Source organism: Morus notabilis, unplaced genomic scaffold, assembly GCF_000414095.1.
Source record: "Morus notabilis unplaced genomic scaffold, ASM41409v2 Scaffold69, whole genome shotgun sequence".
Classification (NCBI taxonomy): Eukaryota; Viridiplantae; Streptophyta; class Magnoliopsida; order Rosales; family Moraceae; genus Morus; species Morus notabilis.
The window spans coordinates 391,360-416,135 of record NW_010364208.1 but is presented as its reverse complement, the minus strand read 5'-3'; the positions used below and the strand labels follow the sequence as shown (position 1 = coordinate 416,135).

Sequence of the window (24,776 nt, the reverse complement as noted above, 5' to 3'; positions counted from 1 at the left end):
TGTCCATCTAGTTTATAAGGAGCTACAATATTCAGCAGGTGCTCAGAGCCAGCTTGTGTGCTCTGGATGTAGGAACCTTTTGCTCTATCCGGTTGGAGCTACCTCTGTATGCTGCGCTGTTTGCAATGCCGTCACAGCAGTACCACCACCAGGTATGCTCTCTGTCTAATTTAGCACTTTTCGTGTTTTACGTCGGTGCAAAGTATCATCTAAGTGAACATTTAGTTTTTGATTCTTGGAGTAACATTCGGTTTCGCTTTTAGACCCTTTTCTCATGTGTAACTGAATAGGCACAGAAATGGCCCAGCTGGTTTGTGGAGGCTGCCACACCTTACTAATGTACATCCGCGGCGCAACAAGCGTGCAGTGTTCTTGTTGTCACACCGTCAATCTTGCTTTGGAAGGTATAGATCGACATCGCCATTAACAACACGACATTCGCATTTTTTTCTTCTTTCCTCCAAAACTGTTGGCTATAAAGGAAATCTTGAGATCTTTTGAAGTAAACGTTGAGTGCTACATTGCTGCAGCAAATCAGGTGGCTCATGTCAATTGCGGGAACTGCAGGATGCTGCTGATGTACCAATACGGAGCAAGATCCGTGAAATGCGCAGTTTGTAATTTCGTGACTTCAGTTGGGGTAAGTAAAGAATCTTCTTTCCACTAGATATATGGTTAAACAAGTGATGATTCCTTTGTTTCTAGTTTAGCAACACTTTGCGACCTTGTCAGTCCATGTTGAAGATAATCATGAACAGCTAACTAACTCATTACCGAAATTCAGTTACCAGAAAAAAAAAATTGAAGAAACATAAATAAATGTTGTAGTTGGAGATGAAGTGGAACTGATCAGCAAAGTGAAACTCTCTAAGCAGCACAAAAAACTTGCCAATTGATGTAGATATATCTGAACTGGGGTCTGAGTACATTCCAGTAGAACTTCCACACCTTATAATGAATTTACCAATTGTACCCTCCAGGTTGTATATCAAGTTTCTAGGAATATAAAAATCCTGTTCATGGAATATGCCAATGGCCCAAAACCAAAGCAATCCATTCCCAAGAGAAGTCACTTTCCCTCTCTCTCTCTCTCTCCTGAATATTTTCAGCCAACTGTAATCCTTTAAGATTCCAAATTTGTTGAAAATTATTGGAAATGGCCAACTAACTTAAAAGTAATGACCTTTCATAATAGCCTGCTGAATACAAGGAGTAAAAACGTTATCTGACTAGAGAAATAAAAGCATTTATGTTTGGCTAACATGGGTGCTATTCGGCTTATATATGCAGGTCCCAACAAGCACAACTGAACAGAAATTCAGCACTTAAATTATGAAACACTTAAAGATAAAAGCTGGTTTATCAGAAGTTTCTAGTACAGCTTGGAGTTTTGCACATCACAGGAGTATCTACCAACAATGATTTGCAGAACAAGTGATTCCATATCAATGTATAGAGTTATTTTTCCCTCTTGCGTGACCCTTCCGAGTTCCAATGAATAAGTAGCTTTTGCTTGCCAGGTCGGTGTATAAGAAGTATTTTTCTATGAGAAAGACTTCAGATTGTGAGTGTTCTTGAAAATCTTCGGATAACCAATTTCTCCTACTTTTGACATTTGTGGTGTATGAACGAGCAAAAATTTTCGCAGGAAAGACTTTATGATTCAATATTTCATTTTCAAATGGTCCAAGCACAAGCAAGAATTGGTGCCTAGAAAGCTGACTACGATATGTTCAATTGAATTGATCCAAGAAAGTTACACTTGGGACCAGGAGATATTTTTCTTTTTAGAAATGTAAAAACTGAGGTTGAGGATTCTGGTTTAAAATGTATGATTTAGACTTCCATATCAGCTTCTCATTAAGATCCAAGAAATGAAAGAAAAAACCCAAAAAGAATCTCTAAATAAAGACAAGAAAGCTAGTTGAAATTCTTGGTTAAAACCTTTAGAATTTAACTGTCATGGAAAAACAACAAAAACCATCGAAGTTTGTTAAGAGAAAAGATGGATGAGTGTCGCGTGTATTTGTGCTCGCAAGTGCATGAGTCACCTCAAATAATAAAGTGTGAATAAGAGTGTCGATTTCATGAAGAATGTGTTTAATTTTCATTAATTACTGAAATTTATCGGCTCTAAAATGATTTAAACGACCGGAATAAGTAACGAACAAAGAAAACTAATAAAAATAATAACTAAAAGAAATAACTAAATAATAGAAGTGTAATTTGGAGATGAAACTCTGATGATAATAAAGTGACTAGATGCTTTGATCTCTCTCTACTAAATTATGTTGATATCTAATATCTAGGCTCGTCAATTTATTTCACTCTCATTATCTCGGTTTTCAAAAATAATTTTACTCCTTCTCCCAAGTGCTGAGTAAAATAGTATGCAAAACCAATTAAGCAATATCCTTATTAGCTTAACCGAATCAAGCATCCATTAAGCAAACCTAATCTTGACTACTCGAATTAATTGGCCTCCCAAACTCAATTAACTCTAGGCAGTGTTTCTCAAATCCTAACATGTGAAAGTAACTCTCCCGAGCTGAAATCCACACATCTATATCTCTAATTCATGAAAACACAAATTAGAACAATTAACATAGAGAAACACAAATGAATTGAAGTGAAAATCACATTAACAAGCACTTAGAATATTCAAAGCATAGCAACGTTAAAACTACATTAAGCCCATATCTCTAAGAGTTTAGCTAGAACAAGACATCAAGAATCCCAAATCAAAATGTATAAACAAACCAAAAACCAAAACCATAATCAATTACAATTTTAGAGAATAACGCAAACTCAAAGCTAAAATAGAGGAAGAGAGAGAGAGAGAATGAAGAACTAGATGCAAATCGAGTTCCGCAATCTTCAATCTTCGGATCTTCAAGCAAGCCCTTAAATCCTTGTATTCTCCTCTTTAGGGTTCTGGGTTTTTGAGTCTCGAAAGAGCCACTTTGATTCTCAACACATTTATTTTTTATGCTTTCTCAAAATCAATACAAAAGAGGCCTTCAAATGACTGCAGTACGTGTGGAGGCGCTGCAATGAATAATTTTCCCGTTGCATCGCCACTTAGGATTTTTGAAAAATCCTAGTGGTGCAGACTCACCCGCTGAGTGCAGTACATGTGTAGTTTTTCTGCTATTGGGCAGAAAATCTGCAGCGGCGGATGGATTTCTTGCTGCAGCGGGTGTCTGATTTTAAGGAGGATTTTCACATTTTATATGGCCGAATTAGTTTTTGGTGTCTTCATGAAAATTGTAGCTCTATCTCTTATCTTTCCAATGCCACTAAGATTACCTCGTTTGAACTTAAGATAAGAAAATTATACCCTAAATACTAAAGTATATTCTAAAGTCAAAATTTCACTCTTTTTATTCTATTTTAACTTCAACGTATAAAAACAAAATAAAAACACATTTTAATTAACAAAAAATACTTGAAAACTTACAAATATTAAAATTCAAAATTACTTGATTTGTGAATAAAATACTCACTCATCAATATAGTGTACAATTGTTGGAATAATAAAATTGATGTGATGTTGTAACTTCTTTCTAGTATGGCTATCAACTATCCTCAGACAAGCATGCCCTACTACTATTCAAGATTTAATAATAATTGGCTATCACTCTTTTATGCATTATGACATAATTTGGCTGTAGATTTTGTCATAACCAACTGGGCTCTACTCCTTTTGGTCTCCCAGAAGTGTCCTTGTTTTGCCTCAGACAAGAAACTGTTGGCCAGTTCACAACTTAAGTGTGGGTCAAATAATATTGGTACTCATATAAGTAATTCTGTTCTTGAAATTTGGGTAGACCTTATTTTCCAACATCACTGGGTTTTTCGCGTCCCTGTTGTGAAACTGTTGTATCATGCATCTCTTTTTTTTTTTTTTTTTTGAAAATTTTTTTTAGGCGCCGAATGATAGTGAAAAAAATCTGGACTGTCGGAATTTTTTATTGTTGGGTTTTACTTGACAAAAGCAACTTAAACTTCTATAGCCCAAAGCAAAATCTTTTAACCCATGTTTAATCCATGTTAGTTCACATTTAATCTCACAAAAGGGTTACCACAAGTTCTTTCTTTTTTCCTTGGATTAGACTACAATATGCCAACCCAACCTTGTGATGCCCAAACCTAAAGATTAAGCTTCTTACCTCTTCAAATACAAGTGTCATTTTCCCTGGTAGGAACAATGCAAAAAATAAGAGTTTACTTTTTATTTGATACAGCTATGAAATTCAATTATTGAATGAGGGCACAAATGGTGAATTTCATAATCTGCGTGCATGACAATTTTAATGTAAAAGTTAAAATTATAAAAGTTAAGTAGGGACACATGTCTCACGCAGTTATAAATATCACCTCTGCAATCATTTTCTTATTTTGTATTGTGTGTATTTTAAAGACGAAATTTTAACTTTTTTTAGGGAGAAGAGCTATGAAAATGACATTATTTCAAGTGTTGTTATAAATGGTTGTAAAACAAGAATAGCTTGAGTGGTTTAGAAGATGTTCACAACGACTGTCTTATATTTATGTATTGGAACTAGCAGAATGAGACTGAATGATCATAAGAGTAACTAAATTTTTATAAGAACTGTCTTAGCAAAAAAAAAAAAAAAAAAAAAAAAAAAAAAAATTATGAGAACTATATGAGTCGCGACATTGGCTTTTGTATGGTAACATTCGACTACATTAACGAAACAGTTTGCTAATAGTGAAGAGCACATCTAATGATTATGGATTTTTTTTTCCTTTTTTCTTTTTCTTTTTTCGGTGGACTCGTATTTAGTACAAGATGTCCTACCAATTTCTGCATTTTGTCTTGTGTCATGTCATTGGTTAGCTCTACAAAATCTCATGTTATTGATTCACCGTCATTTTTTTTAGTTGAAATTCCACATAATTATTAAGCCATTGGGCACAGATAATGTACTGAAGTAATTTTCAGAGATTCCATTTTCCTGCTAGCCAATCAAAGAATAAAAAAATCAGAGATTTTATTGGCTTGATTTGGTGTGACCAAAAGTACTCACACGTTGAGTGTTCGTATTAAACTATATCTACTTGCATCAAGAGATAAACGAGTGACCACGACCCTACCAAAAGTTCATGAACATTGAGCTGAATCCTGCAAATAGTCTTGAGAACCTCTGAGTGATTAACCGCTTAGAATAAAGCTCAATACCATTGAAGCCACCACCTTTGCTAAAGCAACAACATGACTTTTACAAACGTACGTACTAGGATGGGGTCAAACAATGTCATTCATAAATGAGGTACAGCTATCAAATTTGCAATTGGGAAAAAGAGATTGCTTTCAGATGTGTGGAAGCATAATGGCTCCTTTTTTTTTTTTTTTTTTTTTGGAAAAGTTAAGGAAGTGTTCTATACAGATTTAATCTTAGTAGGTCAAACAAGAACCACAAAGGAGTCTAGTTTTGTATCTTTCGTCAAGACTAAAAGAGGCCAAGCTAATTCATTTTTGTGGTATGCTGTGTACAACTGTGCTAATCCATTTTTGTTTTTTCTTTGATGTTTTCTTTTTCTTTTTAAAGGGAAAATTCTCCGTTCGTTTCACCGATTCGAGTTTAGAATTTAAGTTTTATTACAGTAAAAAACTCTCAGAAACAATCACATCTAATTTTTTTACTACAGTAAAAAACTCTCACATAAAATTACATTTTAATATAAATTAAAAACCCGAATCAACGAACTAAACGGATCCTCAAAGTCTTATTCCGAGTTCATAAAAGTGCAAGACCAAGAAAGTCCTTTTCTTTTTGAGATTTAATGAAAAAAGATTAAAATTAGTCCATTTCTTAAGTAGTCTGCGTTTGGTATTACTTTTTACTCTCAAAATCAACTTCTTCTTGTAGCAAAAGTTAATTTTAGTGTTTATTAAATCTCTTTAAAAGTATTTTTTGAAAATTTTTTGAAAAATTTACAGTCAAAATCAGAAGCAGTCCAAAGACAACTTTAACTTTTTGATTGTGTGAGAATCAACATAATACAATTAATGAAATTTTTATAATATCCATAATACCCCTAATGAAATTTAAAATTTACAATCTTCACAATCTAAAATTTAAACTCGTAATATAATATAATATAATATAATATTACAATAATATTATATAAAATAATGTAATAGTAATATTATAACAAATAGTATCATAATTATATTAATAATTTTAATATTATTATTTTATCATATAATATGATATTATAATAATATTATAATTATTCTAATAATATAATATTATAATTATAGGTAAAGTTTTCAATCCAGTATCAGATTAGAGTGGTATATATATATGTCTTTTAAAAACATGTATATTTCCTCTTCGATATATGTATATTTCTTTTAAAAACGTGTATATAGGTGTTTAGATAAATTATAGGTGTTTTCTCACATTATACATGTTTTAAAAGAAAATATACATGTTTTTAAATGAAATATACATATGCCGCTATATTCTGGTACCGGATTAGAGATAATTTTTATAATTATAATATGATATTATAATGATTATTTTTGGATTTAAAATAAATGAATGATCATTCACCCATTTTTGGTGAATCATCATTCCTTCCTCATATAGGAGGAATGACCATTTTAAGTTTTTTTTTTCCATAATTACCCTTCAATATTATAATATAATTAAAATATATTATATAGTAGTTATATTTTATAATATTACAATTATATTAATAAATTTAATAATATTATTATATTATATATCATAATTATATTATATATTATATAATAATAATTTTTTTATTATATTAAATGCAATAATAAATATATATTATATTGTAATTATATATATTATATTATAATATAATATAATATAGTCATAATTTTTAATTGTCTACAGTAATTCAACCTCATAATATATCAAACGTTATTATATTGATTTTATAATTAACATAACTATTATAATTATAATTTATCAAACACTCAACTGCTTTTTGTAACAGTTATTTTTTCTTTCAGCACAACTAAAAATAATTTTTTTAAAATTTACAGTAATACCAAACTAAGCCAAACTTCTGTTCCTCGCTCAATAAAAATAGTTTTGAGAGAGATGACCAACCGTACCTATTCTCTCTAATGTGACCAAAGGGGGCCTCATACGCTGAAAAATGTTTGTATAGTCATAGAGAAAATGCATCATTTCAATCCTACTAAGAACTTGGAAAGGCGGTCTAATTAGGTTTGTTTGATTGTATCTAAATTTTAAAAAAAATTTGAACTCAAATTATAACTTTATTTAAGTTTATGTTATTTTGTAAAATTTAAGTTTAAATTTGAGTTTTAACTTGAGTTTGAGGTTAAAATCGGAGTTTAAATTTGTCATTCAACTCAAGTTCCTAAACTCAAACTCAAGTTACTAAACTCAAACTCAAGTTAATGAACAATATTTTTTCTATTATTAAAAACCCTATAACTTTTTCGTTTTAATTCTGATTGAGATAATTTTTTTTATGCGTTCACAACAAAGAGACGAATAAAACTCCACCTATGTACCCTATTAAAATTTTTCATCATCATTGAGTTTTTATTAAAATACTATGGCACCATTCATTTCACCGATTCGAGTTTAGTATTCGAGTTTTGTTACAGTAAAAAGCTTTCAGAAACAGTCAAATCTAACTTTTTTACTATAGTAAAAAACTCTCACATAAAGTCACATCTTAACTCAAATCAAAGAATTAAACGGACCCTATCTAAATACAAACTCAAGTTTTGATACATTCAAATACAAACTCAAAAAGATTCTCATATCAAATCATAACTCAAATGTACACAACCAAATACAAACTTAAGTTACAACTTTAACTTAAATTATAACTTAAATTCAACTCAAGATTTATACTCAAGTCATCATAATTTAAAAGTGCAACTGAATAAGTCATGAGTCTCTGAGTATTACATTGTGCTGTCACACATTTCTTTGGTTATTTCTCATATACTTTAAGATAACAAAAGAAGGGAAAAAAAAAGTAACAACAATAAGATCCTTTCCATTTCAAGACTGTCCCCCCATGCACGTCTAAAGTGATAAACAATGGTAGATAAGGAAAGATATTGAAAGGGATGGCAAGAAACCTGTTTTTTGTCTGGAGTAAATCCATCACATGGATGATTATAACGTTCAATTTGGTGTTTGCCAAATTATCCAACCCATTTATGTTACTGCTATGCTTTACCCAGGTTTGTTTGCCTTTAATTCAATCCCTTGGGGCACAAGACTTTTGCAGTAAAAATGCTACGCATCAAGTAACGTGTTTCTCACCCACACAAATAAAAATCTCACTTAGGGAACTTCCAACTTGAAAAAAATAAATTAGAGTACTTCTATTTGTCTCCGATGGGTTTCAGCCCCGTTATAATGTGTCGACTTTTAATAGACTAAGACGCTTTTTTTCTTAACTCCTTTTTTAAAAACCTGAGACCCACAAACACATGTCAACTTAAGAAGAGTAGGATTAAAAAAATGTGCAACTCACGTGTTATCACATTAGTTAGTGCATAAATGTTGGTGGATTAAGAAACAACCTTATTTCAAAAAAAAAAAAAAAAAAAAAAGAGGAAACAACAAACATAACTAGTCAACAAAAACAAAATAAATAAATAAAGAGGACCCTAAAATATTAGTAAAACCCACTTACTGTAAAAATACCTTTTACTTCATGCTCCCCACAAACATATACCAACTATGTATTCACAACACCACCCTCCCAATACAAAGGTAAAGGGAACTAACCCGGACTTAAGGAGGACATTTCGTCATACCCTTCTTATTTATCTATTAAGACTCCTACAAGATAAACGTAAAATTCAATTGCATAACCACTGATGTCTCATGATTAAATGTTAAGATTATTTTTATAATTGTCGTCTGAATTATGTACCGCATTTTTAAATGCTTTTTGACTTTTTTAAATAATTTAAAACACATCTTGATATACAAAAAAAAAAAAAAAAAGTCAAAATACCTCATCCGTTCACTTCCGTTTATAATGTTAATAGAATTGATGTTGTCGCATGGGTTTAAAGGTTTTGTTTTTTATTTGATAAATGAATATTAAAGGCTAATAAACAGTATTATAAATAAAAAAATGTATTAAATGAATAAAAAAAGAACTTAACAAAACCCATAACAAATCAGAGATTGTTTTTTAATCAAATGAAAACTCTAGAAACCCTCAAACAAAACTAGGAAATTAATAACACACTTCAAATCAAAATCCGTAGTTGTCGACGCTCTACCTTCCTATCGAGAACCCATCCTTGTTGAATCCATCCTTCTCACTCTCGACAGTGATCTTGGACCCATTGGTGGAAGCGGCGGCGTTGAGGAAGGTGTGGAGATGGAGTTAGGAGTGAGGGGGTTGGTTCGTTCATGTGACAGTGAAGGAAGGCGACGACAAGGCTTCGCTCACGATGGCGACAGGTGCTGGGCTGCTCACGCGACAGTGATGCTTGACTTGCGATTCGATGGGGATCTAGACATGAGGTTAAACGACCATAACTCTAGGGATTTCTGATCAGAGCTGACTCGTCCAAGATTTGTATTTTGTTTCCTTTTTCATGTTTCTGCTCTGTTTCCTCATTGAATCTAAATGTTAATGCCTATTTGATTTGCTGGACTTGGAAGTGTTACCGGGGACGGGCAAAAGTCTCATCTAAGCAAGATACCATGTGTTGTATAGTAAAATATGCGTTGCCACGTCAGAGACGGCCGACCCTTTCAAGGAGGAGAGGTCTCCAAATGGCCGACATTTCCAAGGAGGAGAGGCCTCCAGACGGCCGACACCTTCCAAGTAGAAGAGGCCTCCAAACAGCCGACACCTCCAAGAATGAGAGGCTTCCAAGAAGCATGTTCTTAAATTTGCCAAGAGCCTCAAAGGGCATCCGAACGGCCGATCCTTCCAAGGAGGAGAGGCCTCCAGAAGGCCGATCCTTCCAAGGAGGAGAGACCTCCAGACGACCGACTCTTCCAAGGAGGAGACGCCTCTAGACGGCCGACCCTTCAAGTAGGAGAGGCCTCCAAGAAGCAGATTCTTAAATCTGCCAAGAGCCCCAAGGGGCATCCATGAGATCGACCCCTCCAAGGAGGAGAGGCCTCCAGATGGCTGACCCTTCCAAGGAGGAGAGGCCTCCAGACGACCGATCCCTCTAAGGAAGAGGCCTCCAAGAAGCAGATTCTTAAATCTGCCAAGAGCCCCAAGGGGCATCCATGAGACTGATCCCTCCAAGGAGGAGATGCCTCCATGAAGAAGGTTCTTAAACCTGCCAAGAGCCCCAAGGGGCATCCATGAGGCCGATCCCTCTAAGGAGGAGAGACCTCCACGAAGAAGGTTCTTAAACCTGCCAAGAGCCCCAAGGGGCATCCATGAGGCCGACCCCTCCAAGGAGGAGAGGCCTCCATGAAGAAGGTACTTAAACCTGTCAAGAGCCCCAAGGTGCATCCATGAGGCCGACTTCTCCAAGGAGGAGAGGCCTCCATGAAGAAGATTTTTAAACTTGCCAAGAGCCCCAAGGGGCATCCATGAGGCCAACTCCTCTAAGGAGAAGAGGCCTCCATGAAGAAGATTCTTAAATCTGCCAAAAGCCCCAAGGGGCATCCGAACGGCCATCTCCTCAAAGGAGGAGAGGCCTCTAGACGGCCGACCCTTCCAAGGAGGAGATGCCTCATAGGAAGCCGACCGTATAAACATGGGTCTACATCTCCAGAAAGGCCCCTGAGTGGACAAAAGAGTTACGTCTAGGTTTAAAAAATGTTAGTAATGCAGGCATTAATTACAAACCCATAAACCACCCTTTAATGGACGGTGGAGAATTAAAAGGGGATGTGCATAGCTGCAATATGAGACAAATTGGATGAGTGAGCAGTAAAAAAAGGTGGTGACAGGCTATGGGTATGGGTTCATAGGCTAGTAGGCTACTCAAGTGGATGGACCTACAGAGAAAAACCACCCATGAAGTAATCTCTGGGCTATAAAAGGGGCAAGGTCCCGAATGAAAGAGGGAGGATTTTTGGCTATTTTTCATATGTAATAAGAGAAGAGAGAGCTGATTCTATGTAATCCAAAAAGAGCCCAAGAGAAATACAATACACAAGTGGATGTAGCTCTTCATTAACAGAGTGAACCACTATAAATTTTGTGTGTCCTCTCATTCAAGCATTATTCTCATGCTTCCAAAAATACAACAAACACTTCATAGCATAATTTTAAATATACAGTTAATTTTCAGCCGGTAACCCAACGGGATACCAGTGGGTAACCCGGCGTATTTCTGTTGACGAAATTTAGCTGTCAACACCATGTTTTCAAAAATTTTTGGACAAAGAAGGTTTATTATTGCCTTCTTGACAAACATGAAATTGTTGGCCTTTTAATGTTTATAGGGAGAAAGAGGGAAATAGACCAAAACTTGAGATGAATTAAAATTAATAGGCCAATAGTTTACATAAGTTAATAAATAGGTCAAATTACTGTTTTTGTCCATAATTTGTCTGGTTATAAACCATAATTTGACAAGTTATTGTCCATAATTGTCCATAACTTGTCTGGCTATGAACCATAACTTGACAAGTGTGTCCATAACTTATCTGATTATAAACCATAACTTGACAAGTTATGACCTATTAATTTCTATAATTAAAAATTAGCCTATATACTTTTTTAAGCTTTTCATATTGGCATATTTTATATTATTTCTCAAGTTTATACTTGTACCTCTTCTTGGATCTGAACATGCAATCAAAGCATCTCCTATTTCTACTATTTCTCATGTTTATACTTGTACCTCTTCTTGGATCTGAACACGCAATCAAAGCATCTACTATAGAAATGGAGTTCGAGCATTTTGGAGAGGTAAGGGGAAGAAGAACATTAAAATTGGGTTTCAATATTTTTTTAACCCTTATTTTTTTAGTATTTAACTTATTATAAGTTTAATTAGAATTTAATAGCTTGAATGACTGGCCACGTCATTGAAGCCGTTAACATTATAAACAGATAACAGAAAGACTATTTTAACATGTTTTATATGTATCAAGGGGTGATTTGAACTAATTAGAAACCTTAGGTGACATTTTGGGTGGCAATTTGGGTGGCAATTATAAAAATAATCCTAAATGTTATTAGGGTCAGCTAATTAGGCCTCGTTTATTTTGTGAATTCAAATTTTTAATTCGAACTGAGATGTAATATTTTCTGAGAGCTTTTCACTGTAGCAAAAAAAGTTAAATGTGACATTTTTCAAAAATTTTTTACTGTAAAAACCTAAAACTGAAAACTCGAATTGGTAAAATGAACGAGACCTTAGAGTACACATTTTTTAAGAAAGGATAAACTTTCTTGTTTCTTTAAACCCCACGTTTTCAGTTATTAAAAATACAGGTGCGCAGGCAAACTATATGTTTATTCTTTTATATGACTTGAATTGTATATGTAAGAAAAAAATATTGTAGTAAAAAAATTGAATTTAAATTTTTTGAGCGAAAACACTGTAATAATATGACTTGAGTCATTACTTGAGCCGTGAAATAAACACACTCTATGTTTTATAGGTAAGGTGGCAGAGGGGTCGCCCCCAAAGAGGGGCCTAATTTTAGCCCCATACTCTTCCCGCCCCCATTCAATAACCCGCATACCCGATACCCACGGGTAAAAATGCCAACTCTACGGATAGCATGTTTAAGTTAATAACCAAAGAACTATGGATGAACTACTAAAAGCAGCAGCAATGCTAAACACGCACTACCAAAAGCAATGGCAAACGTGGTCATATCTACGTTAATAGCCAAGGCACCATTGGTGAACTAGCATGCTGAAAGACAAAATTAGCAAGTGGTACATGTTCAAGACGACATTATTTAACCTTTACTGGTCAACTAAATATATCATATGTGATTAGCAAAAGAGGGTAAAGAAGCACAGGAAAATGAGACAGAAAAAAATAAAATCTGCACATTCGTTCCGTAGAGATCCCCGACTCCCGAATCATTTCTCTATCTTGCTTACTCATCAGCCATAGCTAACTCCAATGCATAGTCGTCTCTATCCTGCAATATCCAAACATTGTAGAAGATGAGCAAAAACAATTTTTCTCTGCATAAGCCTTATTTTCTTATTTCTTTTCATTTTTTTATTGCGTATTACTCTTTCTTCGCAAGCATGTATCATTTGCAGGCAGAAGAATTAAAAGATAGATTTCTAAAGAAAGATTTCGCGCACAGAATAAGCAAGGGATGAGGCTGCAGCCTTCATGTTTACACCTTGATTCTTGAGGAATAAAATTTTGGAAGTTTATAGTGGAATAGAACTTACAATAGGTCCTCTCGCAAAATATCTTCCAAATTGAAGCCAATAAACCTGTATGTGCCAAGGACTTCAGAGTTCCATAACCAGATAAACTAAAAGATAACTAAAAAGTGGAAATAAATCCAAAGTCCTAAGAAATCTCCTTATTGTTCAGATGAATAATGGGTTCCAAATTCTCCCATTTGAAACGGTCAGCAATTATTGGGGAAAAGAAAGGGGCAGAAAACATCACCCACAACAATGCCATCCCAAAAGAATCATCATTAAACATTATGGACAATAACGATCATTAGATATTAGAGACCTCAAAATCCAATAGTATTTAAACATAAAAAAGTGGATATTGAAATTCTATTTGACAACAAAACCAGAACGATTTGTACATTATAAATTACCTCATCCTCATCTTGTGTTTCCACTTCGAGATCTGACGACGGAAAACCTACGCAAAGAAGTGCATAACCCTGAATTTCCAAAAAAGAAACATTCATTTAATCGGTCAGTTTGTTTTATTTTATCCTATGTATATTTAAATAAGAGCAATATAACCACATATTTGAAAATTATCAGCCACCAACTGTAGGTAAGAGTCTTGAGAATGTTTGTTTCGCAAAACAGGATGCCATTTTCCATCAGTACTTCAGAGTTCATAACATAGAATCGGGTTGACTAAGTACAGGACATTCCTTGGATTACTCTGAACCAAACTAGATAGTTTCATGCCACAACCTGACTTTTAAACTTTACAACATTAATTCCACTTTTTGAAAAAGAATTTTACTCACGCTGCACACTTAATTTGAAGAAAAAATGGAGGTAATAACACATGCCTTCTCTTTCAATTCAGCCGATATTCCCAGGGCTTCAGGCTGTCTAAGTTGTCCAGACTTTACACGTACGGCACAGCTGGTACAACAACCTGCCAAGGAAGAGCTTTTCTCAAAAACAATAATTAAAAAAGGGAATATGGCGAGACTTGCATTAGTGTCATAAGGTGGCCCTACAAGGAAAAATGATACACAATAAAGTGCCAAGACGGCAATTGGAAAGATCTAACAAAGCAGTTTTGAGTTAGTTGATCTATAATTGATGTCAAATGACCAAAAGAAAGAAATTATAACAAAGTCTAAACTAAATTGAAAAGTCTCCCATTGTCCCTTGAAAAATTTAGTAAACACACTTGATTTCATTGAAGAAAATCTAAATCCAAATCTAAACATAAAAGAAAAAAGGAACAAGAACTAAAGGATGCGTACACCTTTCTGATGAATCCACGAGAACACATACTGGTTAAAATAGTTTTACAGCATTCAAACCAAAATGCGTGTTCAATCCACACCAATAACTACTCTTAAAAGGAATTTTTCATGAATGCCTAAACCAACACGCTAGTGCTGGTGATAGTAACGCCCCTAAAGTATACTCTTCCAACAAAAGAAATAAGGGCGCATGCCTCTGAGGCTGCTGACTCCAATGGTTTGTCGAGCCTAGATGAATACAAAGGTATCTCATGGCTCTCTCTCTCATCCATGTCTAGTTTCGTTGATGGGAAGTTCATCTTTTCATCACATGTACTCAAATATATACATACATAATTTAATGGTTTGCGCACCCAAGATGAAACACAGAGGTATTTCATGACACTCTCTCTCTCTCACACACACACCCACACCCATATGTAGTGCCACATATGCATTCAAACCCAATTCTCAAACCTATTTAGAGGGCTCAACTTTGAATTTAGAGTCTGCTCTAAAGCCTTCAATATTTGAGAAGCATGAAACCCATGGCTTGAGGAATTCAACCTCAAACTATTTAAGAGCAAACTGTGGGTGTGATTGCTCAGTTACCACGTGAGGGTTAGATGTATCAGGACTCCTGTGGAGCGTAATTATTGTCCTGACGCAGAGACAACATGTAGATGTCAAAGGTCTGTGATGTCTCTTGTAATTTCCATATCATCGTCATGAACTACTGAAGCGGCTAAAAGTAAATGTAACACTAAATATCCAGGGTGAACTACTATAAATCTGTATTTTTTTTTTCTGCGATTTTACTACTCTCCGTAGTAAAGAATGGCACGCTACCGCTAAAACTTAAAATTTTAAGAGAGTTCTATGCAATGTCAGAAATCACATATCCAACATCAAGCTTGAAGATTTTATTACCAGTGCAAATTTGACGTGATCAAACAGAAGAATTACACGTCAATGGTACTACTATATACAGATTAGAAAGCAATACCGTGCCTGCAAGCAAATGGAAGAGAGATGTTCTGAGCCTCAGCCGTATGCAATATATATTGGTCCTGCAAATTTAAACAAAATTAAACATCAATTAACCAAAATTCCATTGAATTATTCACGACACGCAAAATCATAAATTTCTTAGCCATAGACAAGCACAAAATTTAAAGCTTTAAATTTTTTATCGCATTAAATGTATACATGAGTATAATCCAACTGAAAAAAAAGACATTTTTTCATTCAAAATAAATTCATTTTGGAGTATTTTCTCTTCATTAACCAAAAGTCCGTAAATTTGCGTTAGCGAGGCAACTAGAAAGAGCTAACTCCTGATTTTCTTGCGCATTTTCTCTGGAAACAAACAGAAACCCGATCCATACGTACCTCCGGAACGAGGAACTCGTGAACGACTCCTCTCTGTCTGTCGTGAACGGTGACCTTGTGAGTCGGAATGGTATTCGCAGGGGAGTAGCTGCCACCGGCTGAGCCGGTAACTCCGACCGTCGATTGGAGTTCCGACGTCGTTTTGCGGCGGCATTTTGAGGCGTTGAAGGGAAAAGTTCTGCTCTTCAGCGGCATCGTTTTCCGGTAGAAATCCGGTTTCCGGTGAATCCAATTGCAGGAATTGCAGGGAACTGCAAGCTCCATTGGATCGTTTGCTTTCTGTCTGTGACTCCGTGACTCTCTGATTCTGTGACGCGGTAGGGGTGAGGATAATGGATTTGAAGGAGGTGGCGATGATCCAGTGCTTGCGTTTCTACGGATTGGCTCGAGTAAGCGGTTTAATCGACCGGAATGTGTGGTGTTTATGTGGCTGGAATTGTGACACTTGTGACATACGCAAAGGCCCGTTGACACGTGGCATTGTCGAGTTGCTTTTTATTTTTTATTTTTTTAGGGGTGCCCAAAAAAAGAACAATGTCATTATTTTGTCTTTGGATTATTTTTCGATTTTGATCAATTTTGGTTAAATCATTTAACCCGATTAAATAGAAATAAATATTAATAATCAATTTTTTTCAATTATTTTGATCAATTTTGGATTATTTTTTCATGTATTAAATAAAAAGATTACATGACTATATATAAGGTCGATAATATGAGTCACGACACGATAACACGATTTGAAAACGATACGAGTTTCACGGGTTAGGATTGAGAAAAAAGAGGTTCATGCCAGAATTGAGTCGACCTGAAATTGATACGAAAAACACGGATCAATTTTGGGTTAGACCCGCCTAACTCAAATACGACACGAAACTCGTAAAAAATTAAAAAATACATATATTTTTCATTACATATTTTTTTATTTTATTATTAACTTGTGATATCATGATAGTTATACTCAAAATCTTATACTATTATTTGCTTAATTTCAATGGATATTATTGTATTTTAGTGTGTTTTGAATTTTAAGTTATTTTTAATATGTAAAAAACTAAATAAAAGTATACAATTTTCATGTCAATTTCGGGTTCATGGGTCAATTTTGTGTCACGGGTCATTTTCATGTCGTGTTGTGTCAACCCGTAAAGTGGTCGTGTTGCGGTTTTTAAAAAATTTAGTGTCACGGGTCGTGTTCGGGTTGACTGTAAATTTTAAAAAAATGATCAAAACACGATACGTCAAATGAATTGCCACCCTTAACTATATATTATATTTTTTTATTTGTTTTTAACAAAAATTACAATAAAAGAAATTAAGTAGAAACAATTTAAAATTAAGAGAATAAAATGAGATTTTTAAAATTTAGAAAGTAAATTAGAAATAACCTTAAAATACAAGAAGCACCAATAATGATAATCTTTTTCTTAAAAAAAATATCAAAGTTATTAAGAGCTCGTTTAATTCGTTGATTCGAGTTGAAATGTAACTTTAAATGAGAGCTTTTTATTGTAGTAAAAAAGTTAAATGTGACTGTTTTTGAGAATTTTTTACTATAATAAAACTCAAATTTTAAACTCGAATCGGTGAAATATACGGGCCTAAATTTTTGTTACAAAACCGACCATTCAACCCGTCTAGGCTGATCTATAATGTTACATCTATTAGCTGATTCATTTTGTTCATACATATAATGTTATTAGATACTTTACACATTTACCCTCTTAATTTTTATAGCTTTAGTAATTTATCTCTTAAATTTTAATTTTGACAAGTTGTCTCCTTAATTTATAAAATCATTACAATATACTCTATTAGTGCAATAAAATAAAATAAAATAAACACGTTTAAAGAAAAATTCTAACATATCAATTCAAATGTAATATAAATCTTTTAAATTTTTAACCTTTAATCTTTTAAATTTATTAAAAAGTTTGAATAAATTTAGTAAAATAAAGCACATTACAATAATTTTATAAGTTCAATAGGTTGATTGTTAAAATTTAAAATTTAAGAGCAATTTACTAAACCATAATAATTTCAAAGTACTAATGCTGAAAATCCGAATGTTATATGTGTATCAATTTTTTTCTCTCTCATTATATGTGAATCAATTTGTTTATATCTGTTAGTTTTTTTTTTTTTTTTTTTTCAATTTTGGGTATAAAAATCATCAAAGTTGTTCTGAGATGTTAAAGATCTATTTAGAAGGTATACTCAAACCATAATTCTTAATTCTGATGTTTAAAATTTAAATTTTTTATGACAGAAAAATACAGTAGCATAATTAATAATTTGAATTTGAATACACGAAACAAACGGTCTATACGATTGAGAACTCATACACTCTGTAAATTTTTAAGAAATATCAGGATTTTATTTTAACAATAAACGTAAAAATTAAAGTAACTTATTAAATTTTAAGATTTTTTCCGGTACACTAAGTCAAATAAAAATAGAAAAATACGTAAATTCAACCGTTAGAAAAACATTCGTTTTCTGATTAGTTTCCCATAATTAGGATATGTTTTGCGGCAAACAAAAGTGTCGGAGGCATCCAAAGAGTCAATTTCACGACAAGTCTCAAAGCCTATCTTTGTCTCCAATGTGTCAAACTCAATGAACCTGCATGTTCGCCACTTGTCAGCCTACGTGGCATGATCAAATCTCTTACCGCATGTTATCCCTGTCACAGTTTTTCCCATATAAGATCATGGAATGGAACAAACAAAATCCTTGGTTATATTTATGTATCATCATATAGAGCTAAAGAAACAGGAAATTAGGGGAAAAAAATGCAATCTGGAAAGGAGAAGATCAGCAACATGGCTAGTGCTGCCAAGGAGCACGTAGAAGTTTATAAAGCCAAAGTCGAAGAGAAGGTTTGAAGATCATATGTATATATATGTGTGTGTGTGTGTGTGTGTTTCTGTATCGTCTGACATGATTATAGTTGTAATTCTCATTGTGTTTGTGTGTGTACTGTGGCTATAATTATATGTTTTCAGTTGGAGAAAGCAGCAGCGAGGACAGAGGAAGAGAAAAAGATAGCAGAAGAGCGGAAAAAGGCCAAGGAAGCCGAAGCCAAGAAGGAGTTGCATGAGGCCAAGGCCAGGCATGCAGCTGAGAAGTTAAGCCACAAGCAAGCACATCTTCGTCACCATGGCCATGCCGCTGGCCACCCCACTGACCATCCTCTTTACGGCGAAACCGCTGCCGCCACTGCCACCGCTGCCGCGCCAGTCTCCGGGCAGAATGAGCCCGTGGTTGGGACACATGGCCACCACCACGGGGCCACTGCGCCAACTTACCCCTTGGGCACGCAACTTCAAAGGAACAAGCGCTTGTAGTTTAGGGGATCTTGTTTGTATGGATATGGTCTGGCTAATTAAGCCTAAAACCGTCTTAATGTAAAAATTTGTTTAAGGTGCCTTTTATGTTTTCAGTAATAGATATTAGTTTCAGTTTGTGCTTTTGAATCAACTCAAAGCCATCAATTTCTTTCTTGTAATACATTTCTTACAATTTCGTACCAATATATTTCTTATTTAACATGTGAAATGCTACCTCAAGTGAAAAAAGTGCATATAGTGGACTTATTATTTATTGCTACCTTCCATTTTCTTTATTGCTACCTTTTATTTTCTTTACTTTCTTTATGTTGCATGCTAATTGTTTATTATCGTTGAAAAACAACCGTTTATTTTTGGGTGGGGTGCCATAAAAACATGTTTTTATGTGTTTTTATGTTTTTTTACCACCTTTGTGTAGTGTGTCTGGTTTTTTTCCCCAACTTTTATATTCCTAGTACATCAAAGCAGTTAAAATATCAGGAATAGTCGGAAGCTATAGCATTAATATCAGTGTACTAAAAGAAATGAATTACACACAAAGCATAGGATTCGTGTGGAGTAGCTAACGGTACAACCAAAGATCCTTAAAAGGGATCAACCACTGCCAGAAAAACAACCTTATCAACATTGATAACATAACAATACAATGGGGTCATGCAGTTCTGCAGCAGAACTTTGTACCAGCACAAACATTATACAGACAACAGTATTCCATCGTGAAAGAACAAATTGACAAACAGGCATCATGCTCGTGCTATAGTTTTGAAATCCCCAAACCCGGAAATCCAAGGTCTGATAAATGTGTTGTAAAAATTGTTTGTTATACCCATTGGAGCCTTCCTTGATGTTCCACGCACTGTTGGATTCTGCCATCCTGCAAAATAACCTGTTTCTTAACTTTGGCGGGTCTGGTTCTGTATTTCACTTGGAACCTTGGAAATGGCTTCCTCTCATTTTCTGTGCTAGTCGCTGTCTCCAGAGCGACTTCGTCGTAGAACTCATCGGCTACATCTCCATCTTCATCCACCCTTAGTCGCTTTGCGTACCATCTCAGACCCTGAATGCACAAAGGAATAGGAAAACCCCACTTCAGCTCACGCAACATATGGTCCATTACGAGTGCTTTTCTAGAGCAAAATAGAAAGAGAAACCAGGTCTAAAAAAGTACACAATCATTTCTTCTCTCTCTCTCGCTCTCCTTTTTCTTTCATATTTATGTCCCAACCAAAATCAAGTGCTCTATTTGGATTCCTTCAGAACCAAGGTATTGAATAGGCAAAGGGGAATATTTATCGAACAAATACCAATCATTGGTTTAGCCAAGGGAAACAACCTCTAGTTGGAATACACAGTATGTTACAAAATAAAACAACAAGAGTAGAAGTTTTAGATATAAAGCAGGGGATAGGAGTTCTACTGTTTCTACCCTTTTTCTTTGGGTGCTTATAGCTGCCTACTGCCCTGCATGCACTTCCCTTGGAAGATAACCACAATCCCCCTCACAATTTATCTGCGAATTGTATCACAACGATGACAAAAACAATACCAGCAACAACGAGAACTCATGCCCATAACGATTTACTGGTCTGGACTAACTTTACTAATGCAACATGGATGGTATTCCGAACTGATATGGCATTTCTCTTCCAATCTAGTCCCCAAAAAGTGCAGCGTACCACAAAATTGTCACCAATAAAAACAGCAGTTACAACCTTTTCCTCCCCAAGACAATGACGTAAAAGCATGTGAGAAATAGCAAATCAATCAATACAGGATGCTTCTCCAGAACAAACAAGGGATTGGGTTGCTACAAGTAAATACTGTTTGCAAAAATAGAGAATGTGAATCTTTTTGTAGTCATAATATCCGGAAAAAATCGTGCTTCAGTTGTGCAAAACATGCAAACTCGAATAAAAGAGAGCAAGAGAGGAAAGTGGTAGCTGCAAGCCAATGATTCAAAAATGTTTTTAACCAAAATAATGGTCATTTACGAACTGCTACACTCGCATAAAATGAGGCATTCAGTGACTGCAGAAAATGTTCCAAAGAACTTGGTTTGACCGTGCATGCAAGTCAAGTCCAAAACTGTTCATGGATTAAGGTCAAGAAGACATTTTGCACTGCCCAACTCAAGGTTAGCACTAAAGATCCGGGCTCATGGATAAGGCAAAAAGGTAAGCACAGAATAATACCAGGAAAAATGAATATCTCGTATCCGACCACACAGCATAAATCTAACAGCCAAATAAAATAAAATAATTGACAGTGATGAGCGAACCTCCCACTTCCAATTTACGTTGGCAGGTCTTTCATTTGTGCTAGTTTAGATTAAATTAAACCTTCTACAATTTTTACGACCTTCCAAGTTCCAACCTACTTCATTATGTTGGCTTCTGGAGAAACATCACGTCTTTTAACTGCAAGGTTTTAATGAATATTGTGAATTTCTCGCATGTGCTTTCTGCACTTGACAACCGGATAGCTCAACAATATTTTCATACTGAAACCACAAAAGAAAAGTCAGCTTCTAAGCTCAGCAATTATTAAATGGTGAACTAAGCCAATGAAACAATTCCTCAATTTACGCTTTTAATTTGCAAGGAACATCAGACTACAAAAAGCAGGAGAGTCTTAAAAATAGAAAAATAAAAAGATTCCTTTGGGCTCATAGCCATTAGTTTGAAAAGGGGGAAAAGAGAATGAAAAGAAAGAAAAATGTTAATCTTTTGGTAAATGGAAAGGAATGAAGATTGTTGTCAATATTCAATACTAGTCAAGTTACTTTTACCCTAAAGAGAACATTCTCGTGAAAGAATTAAGGATGACTGCAACTAAGCAGCATTTTTATGCCTTAACGCATACAATAATAAGATAGAATGATAACTACTGCCATAACGATAAAAGAACAAGATAGACTGATACCCTAATGCATACGGAGAGAAACACCATGAAGATAGGAGTTTTAATCTTATCTACACTATTCTTTGGTGTCATGTTGATAATAAATGATTTTTTTTTTTGGGTTTAAATAAGCACTGTTTCATCCATAAATTATAAGGAATCTTCATCAACCATTTCATACTCTCTTTGTTTCATCTTGGAAGAGAAAGGATCATTCAACTAGAGGAGTAGTCTTCTTAAGAGAAGCTAAGTGAACCACAAGCATCCGACATAATACATGAATCTATGGGCACAATTTTGAAAGTGACTTGTGGGGCGAAAAGATCAATCAATAAATATAAAAAAGCAGGCCAAAATGCAAAATAAAGATAAAAAGAAGAAGAATCCATTATCCATGTTTAATCTGCATTAAAAAAATCAAAAAGAAAAAAGATGAAATTTTCTAAAGATAACTAGAAATGTTTGAACTACAAATTTATCTCCACATTTTCATTTGTATCAAGAAATGTTTGAATTACCAATTTATCTCCACATTTTCATTTGTATCAAAGAGCCAATATTTCTAACTTCAAAAATTACTAAAAGCGATCTTAAAAGAATAAAAGAAACAAAAATGAGATGGTCAATGAAATTGAAGGACAAAAAGTGGAAATGAAAAGAATACATTTATTTCAGTCACATTTCATTTTCCTAAAAACCTAGAAATCAACAATAAATGAATTTCAAATACAATTTTAAACAATCATAAACTTTATTCAGAACTCAAAACCTTTTTAACGTTTTATTTAATCATTTGAAACAAACCAGTAATTGTTGGCAAAGTAGTGGGAGTTCAAAGTTTCGAACCAAATTATTGCCAAGAACAATTTCCTTCCTTCCTTCCTATTCTTTTATAAAGAAACAAAGTATTCAAGTAAGAAAACAGGAATAAATCCTGAATTTCGATGCAAGAAATTTGCAAATCCACAAAAAAAAAAAAAAAAAAAAAAAAAAAAAATTTCGAGCTAAACATCAAGCACTAATCCGAAAAGCAAAACATGAAATAGCAAAGTAGTCATAGCAATGATCGGATCTCATCTAATACGAATTCAAATCACAGATTCATTCACAATTTATGTTAATTCAACATAAAAAAGAGTACGAACCTGAAGACCGCCATCGCCGGAATTACAAGGAGCGAGAAGGGGGCCGGGATGAGATCGATCGACGGCGACCTGGACGGGAACGCTGAAGCCTTTACGGGGAAGGCCAGTCTCCTTCATGTGGACACGATTCCGAGGCTGCGAAGCAGTATTTCCATCTTCGTGGTGGTGGTGGTGGTGATCGTCGTCGTCTTCGTCCTTGACTTCGTGACCGTCGTCCTTCGCAAACCCTAGGAATCCGGCTATTCTCCTAAAAAACCCCATGAAAGAAGAACTGCGATCGCCGGCGATAGTGAAACAGTGTTGAAGAGGCCGGCAACAGTTTTTGTTTCTGTTCTTGTTTTGGTTTTTTAATTTTAGCTTTTGTTTTTGTGGTTTTTTTTTCCTTTCTTTTTGGGTTGTATTTTGAGTTTCTGGGCTTTAGAAGTTAGAAGTGTACGCAACTGCAGAAGAAAGAACAAAAATGTTTTCTTGACGAGGCTGTTTATCTGTTTGTGTATTTCCTTTAATTTCTCTCTCTAATTGTGCTTTGTTTCTTTCCTGCGATCACGTGCATTAAGAAAATCGGAAATCCATATTATAACTTATTACGTTAAAAAATAAAAGAAAAAAAGATAATGTGGGCCTTTTTTTTTTTATTGGCGAGATACTGTGGCATATGGAATAGTACTCGCATTTACATTTCATCCAAAAAAAAAAAAAAAAAGAAAGTCCTCACATCTCTAGAGAATAATTAGAGATTTTTCATTTACACTCAAACTCAAACAAAATTTAAACTCAAATTATAATTTTATTTAAATTTATTATTATTTTTTTTTATAAAAACGTGGCAGGGCGTAGTAAGTCAACCCAATTTTTTGGGCCAAAATTCACTTATTTTCATCAGTTTCGGAGCAAAAAAAAATCAGAGAACTGTGACTGAAGACGGCAATAACTTTTGATCCAAAAATCATCGCTGGGCCTATAATATACCAAATCGAAGTTCTTATCGAGCTCTACAAACGTGGTAGGGCGTTGCCCGCCAACCCAATTTTTTGGGCAAAAATTCACTTATTTTCATTAGTTTCGGAAGAAAAAAAATCGGATAACTGTGACTGAAGTCGACCATAACTTTTGATCCAGAAATTGTTGCTGGGCCTATAATATACCAAATTGAAGCCCTTTTCAAGCTTTACAAACGTGATAGGGTGTAACCCGCCAACCCAATTTTTTGGGTCAAAATTCACTTGTTTTCATCAGTTTCGGAGGAAAAAAATCATAGAACTGCAACTGAAGACGACAATAACTTTCAGAATTCTTAGGGTTCTTGGGGCCGAATTTAAGATATAGCCTCTAAATCCTTCATTCCTCAACAAATTGGAGTTCGAGTTTCAATTAGGTTTTCCTAA

The 24,776-nt window shown here is 34.5% G+C and overlaps 4 protein-coding genes across 6 annotated transcripts in view; 2 read left to right on the top strand and 2 right to left on the bottom strand.

The window, feature by feature from the left end:
* LOC21406053 (protein LOL1) overlaps nt 1–1,667 on the top strand; it is a 2,954-nt gene extending 1,287 nt beyond the window's left edge. For 2 of the 3 annotated variants that reach the window (XM_024170745.1, XM_024170746.1), the window contains exons 3-6: nt 36–152; nt 291–404; nt 531–640; nt 1,291–1,667. In XM_024170745.1, coding sequence (XP_024026513.1) covers nt 36–152; nt 291–404; nt 531–640; nt 1,291–1,329 — 380 coding nt within the window. In that variant the 3' untranslated portion in view covers nt 1,330–1,667. The remainder of the gene's footprint in view (nt 1–35; nt 153–290; nt 405–530; nt 641–1,290) is intronic. The other variant, XM_024170747.1, reaches the window with a different exon arrangement.
* Nucleotides 1,668–12,910: 11,243 nt separating this feature from the next.
* On the bottom strand, nt 12,911–16,363 carry LOC21406051 (ferredoxin-1). The gene is made up of 6 exons (XM_024170753.1): nt 15,993–16,363; nt 15,607–15,670; nt 14,193–14,281; nt 13,758–13,826; nt 13,369–13,413; nt 12,911–13,103 (listed from the first exon to the last, which is right to left on the bottom strand). Exons 1-6 carry the CDS (start codon nt 16,254–16,256, stop codon nt 13,059–13,061), a joined length of 576 nt encoding a protein of 191 aa, XP_024026521.1. The 5' UTR covers nt 16,257–16,363; the 3' UTR covers nt 12,911–13,058.
* A 2,424-nt stretch (nt 16,364–18,787) lies between these two features.
* On the top strand, nt 18,788–19,342 carry LOC21406050 (late embryogenesis abundant protein 18). Its single transcript, XM_010106028.1, has 2 exons — nt 18,788–18,874; nt 19,001–19,342. The coding sequence occupies exons 1-2, from the start codon at nt 18,788–18,790 to the stop codon at nt 19,340–19,342; spliced, it is 429 nt and encodes a 142-aa protein (XP_010104330.1).
* Nucleotides 19,343–19,827: 485 nt separating this feature from the next.
* Nucleotides 19,828–23,925, bottom strand: LOC21406049. The gene is made up of 2 exons (XM_010106027.2): nt 23,392–23,925; nt 19,828–20,402 (listed from the first exon to the last, which is right to left on the bottom strand). Exons 1-2 carry the CDS (start codon nt 23,650–23,652, stop codon nt 20,166–20,168), a joined length of 498 nt encoding a protein of 165 aa, XP_010104329.1. The 5' UTR covers nt 23,653–23,925; the 3' UTR covers nt 19,828–20,165.
* Between the last annotated feature and the right edge of the window lie 851 nt (nt 23,926–24,776).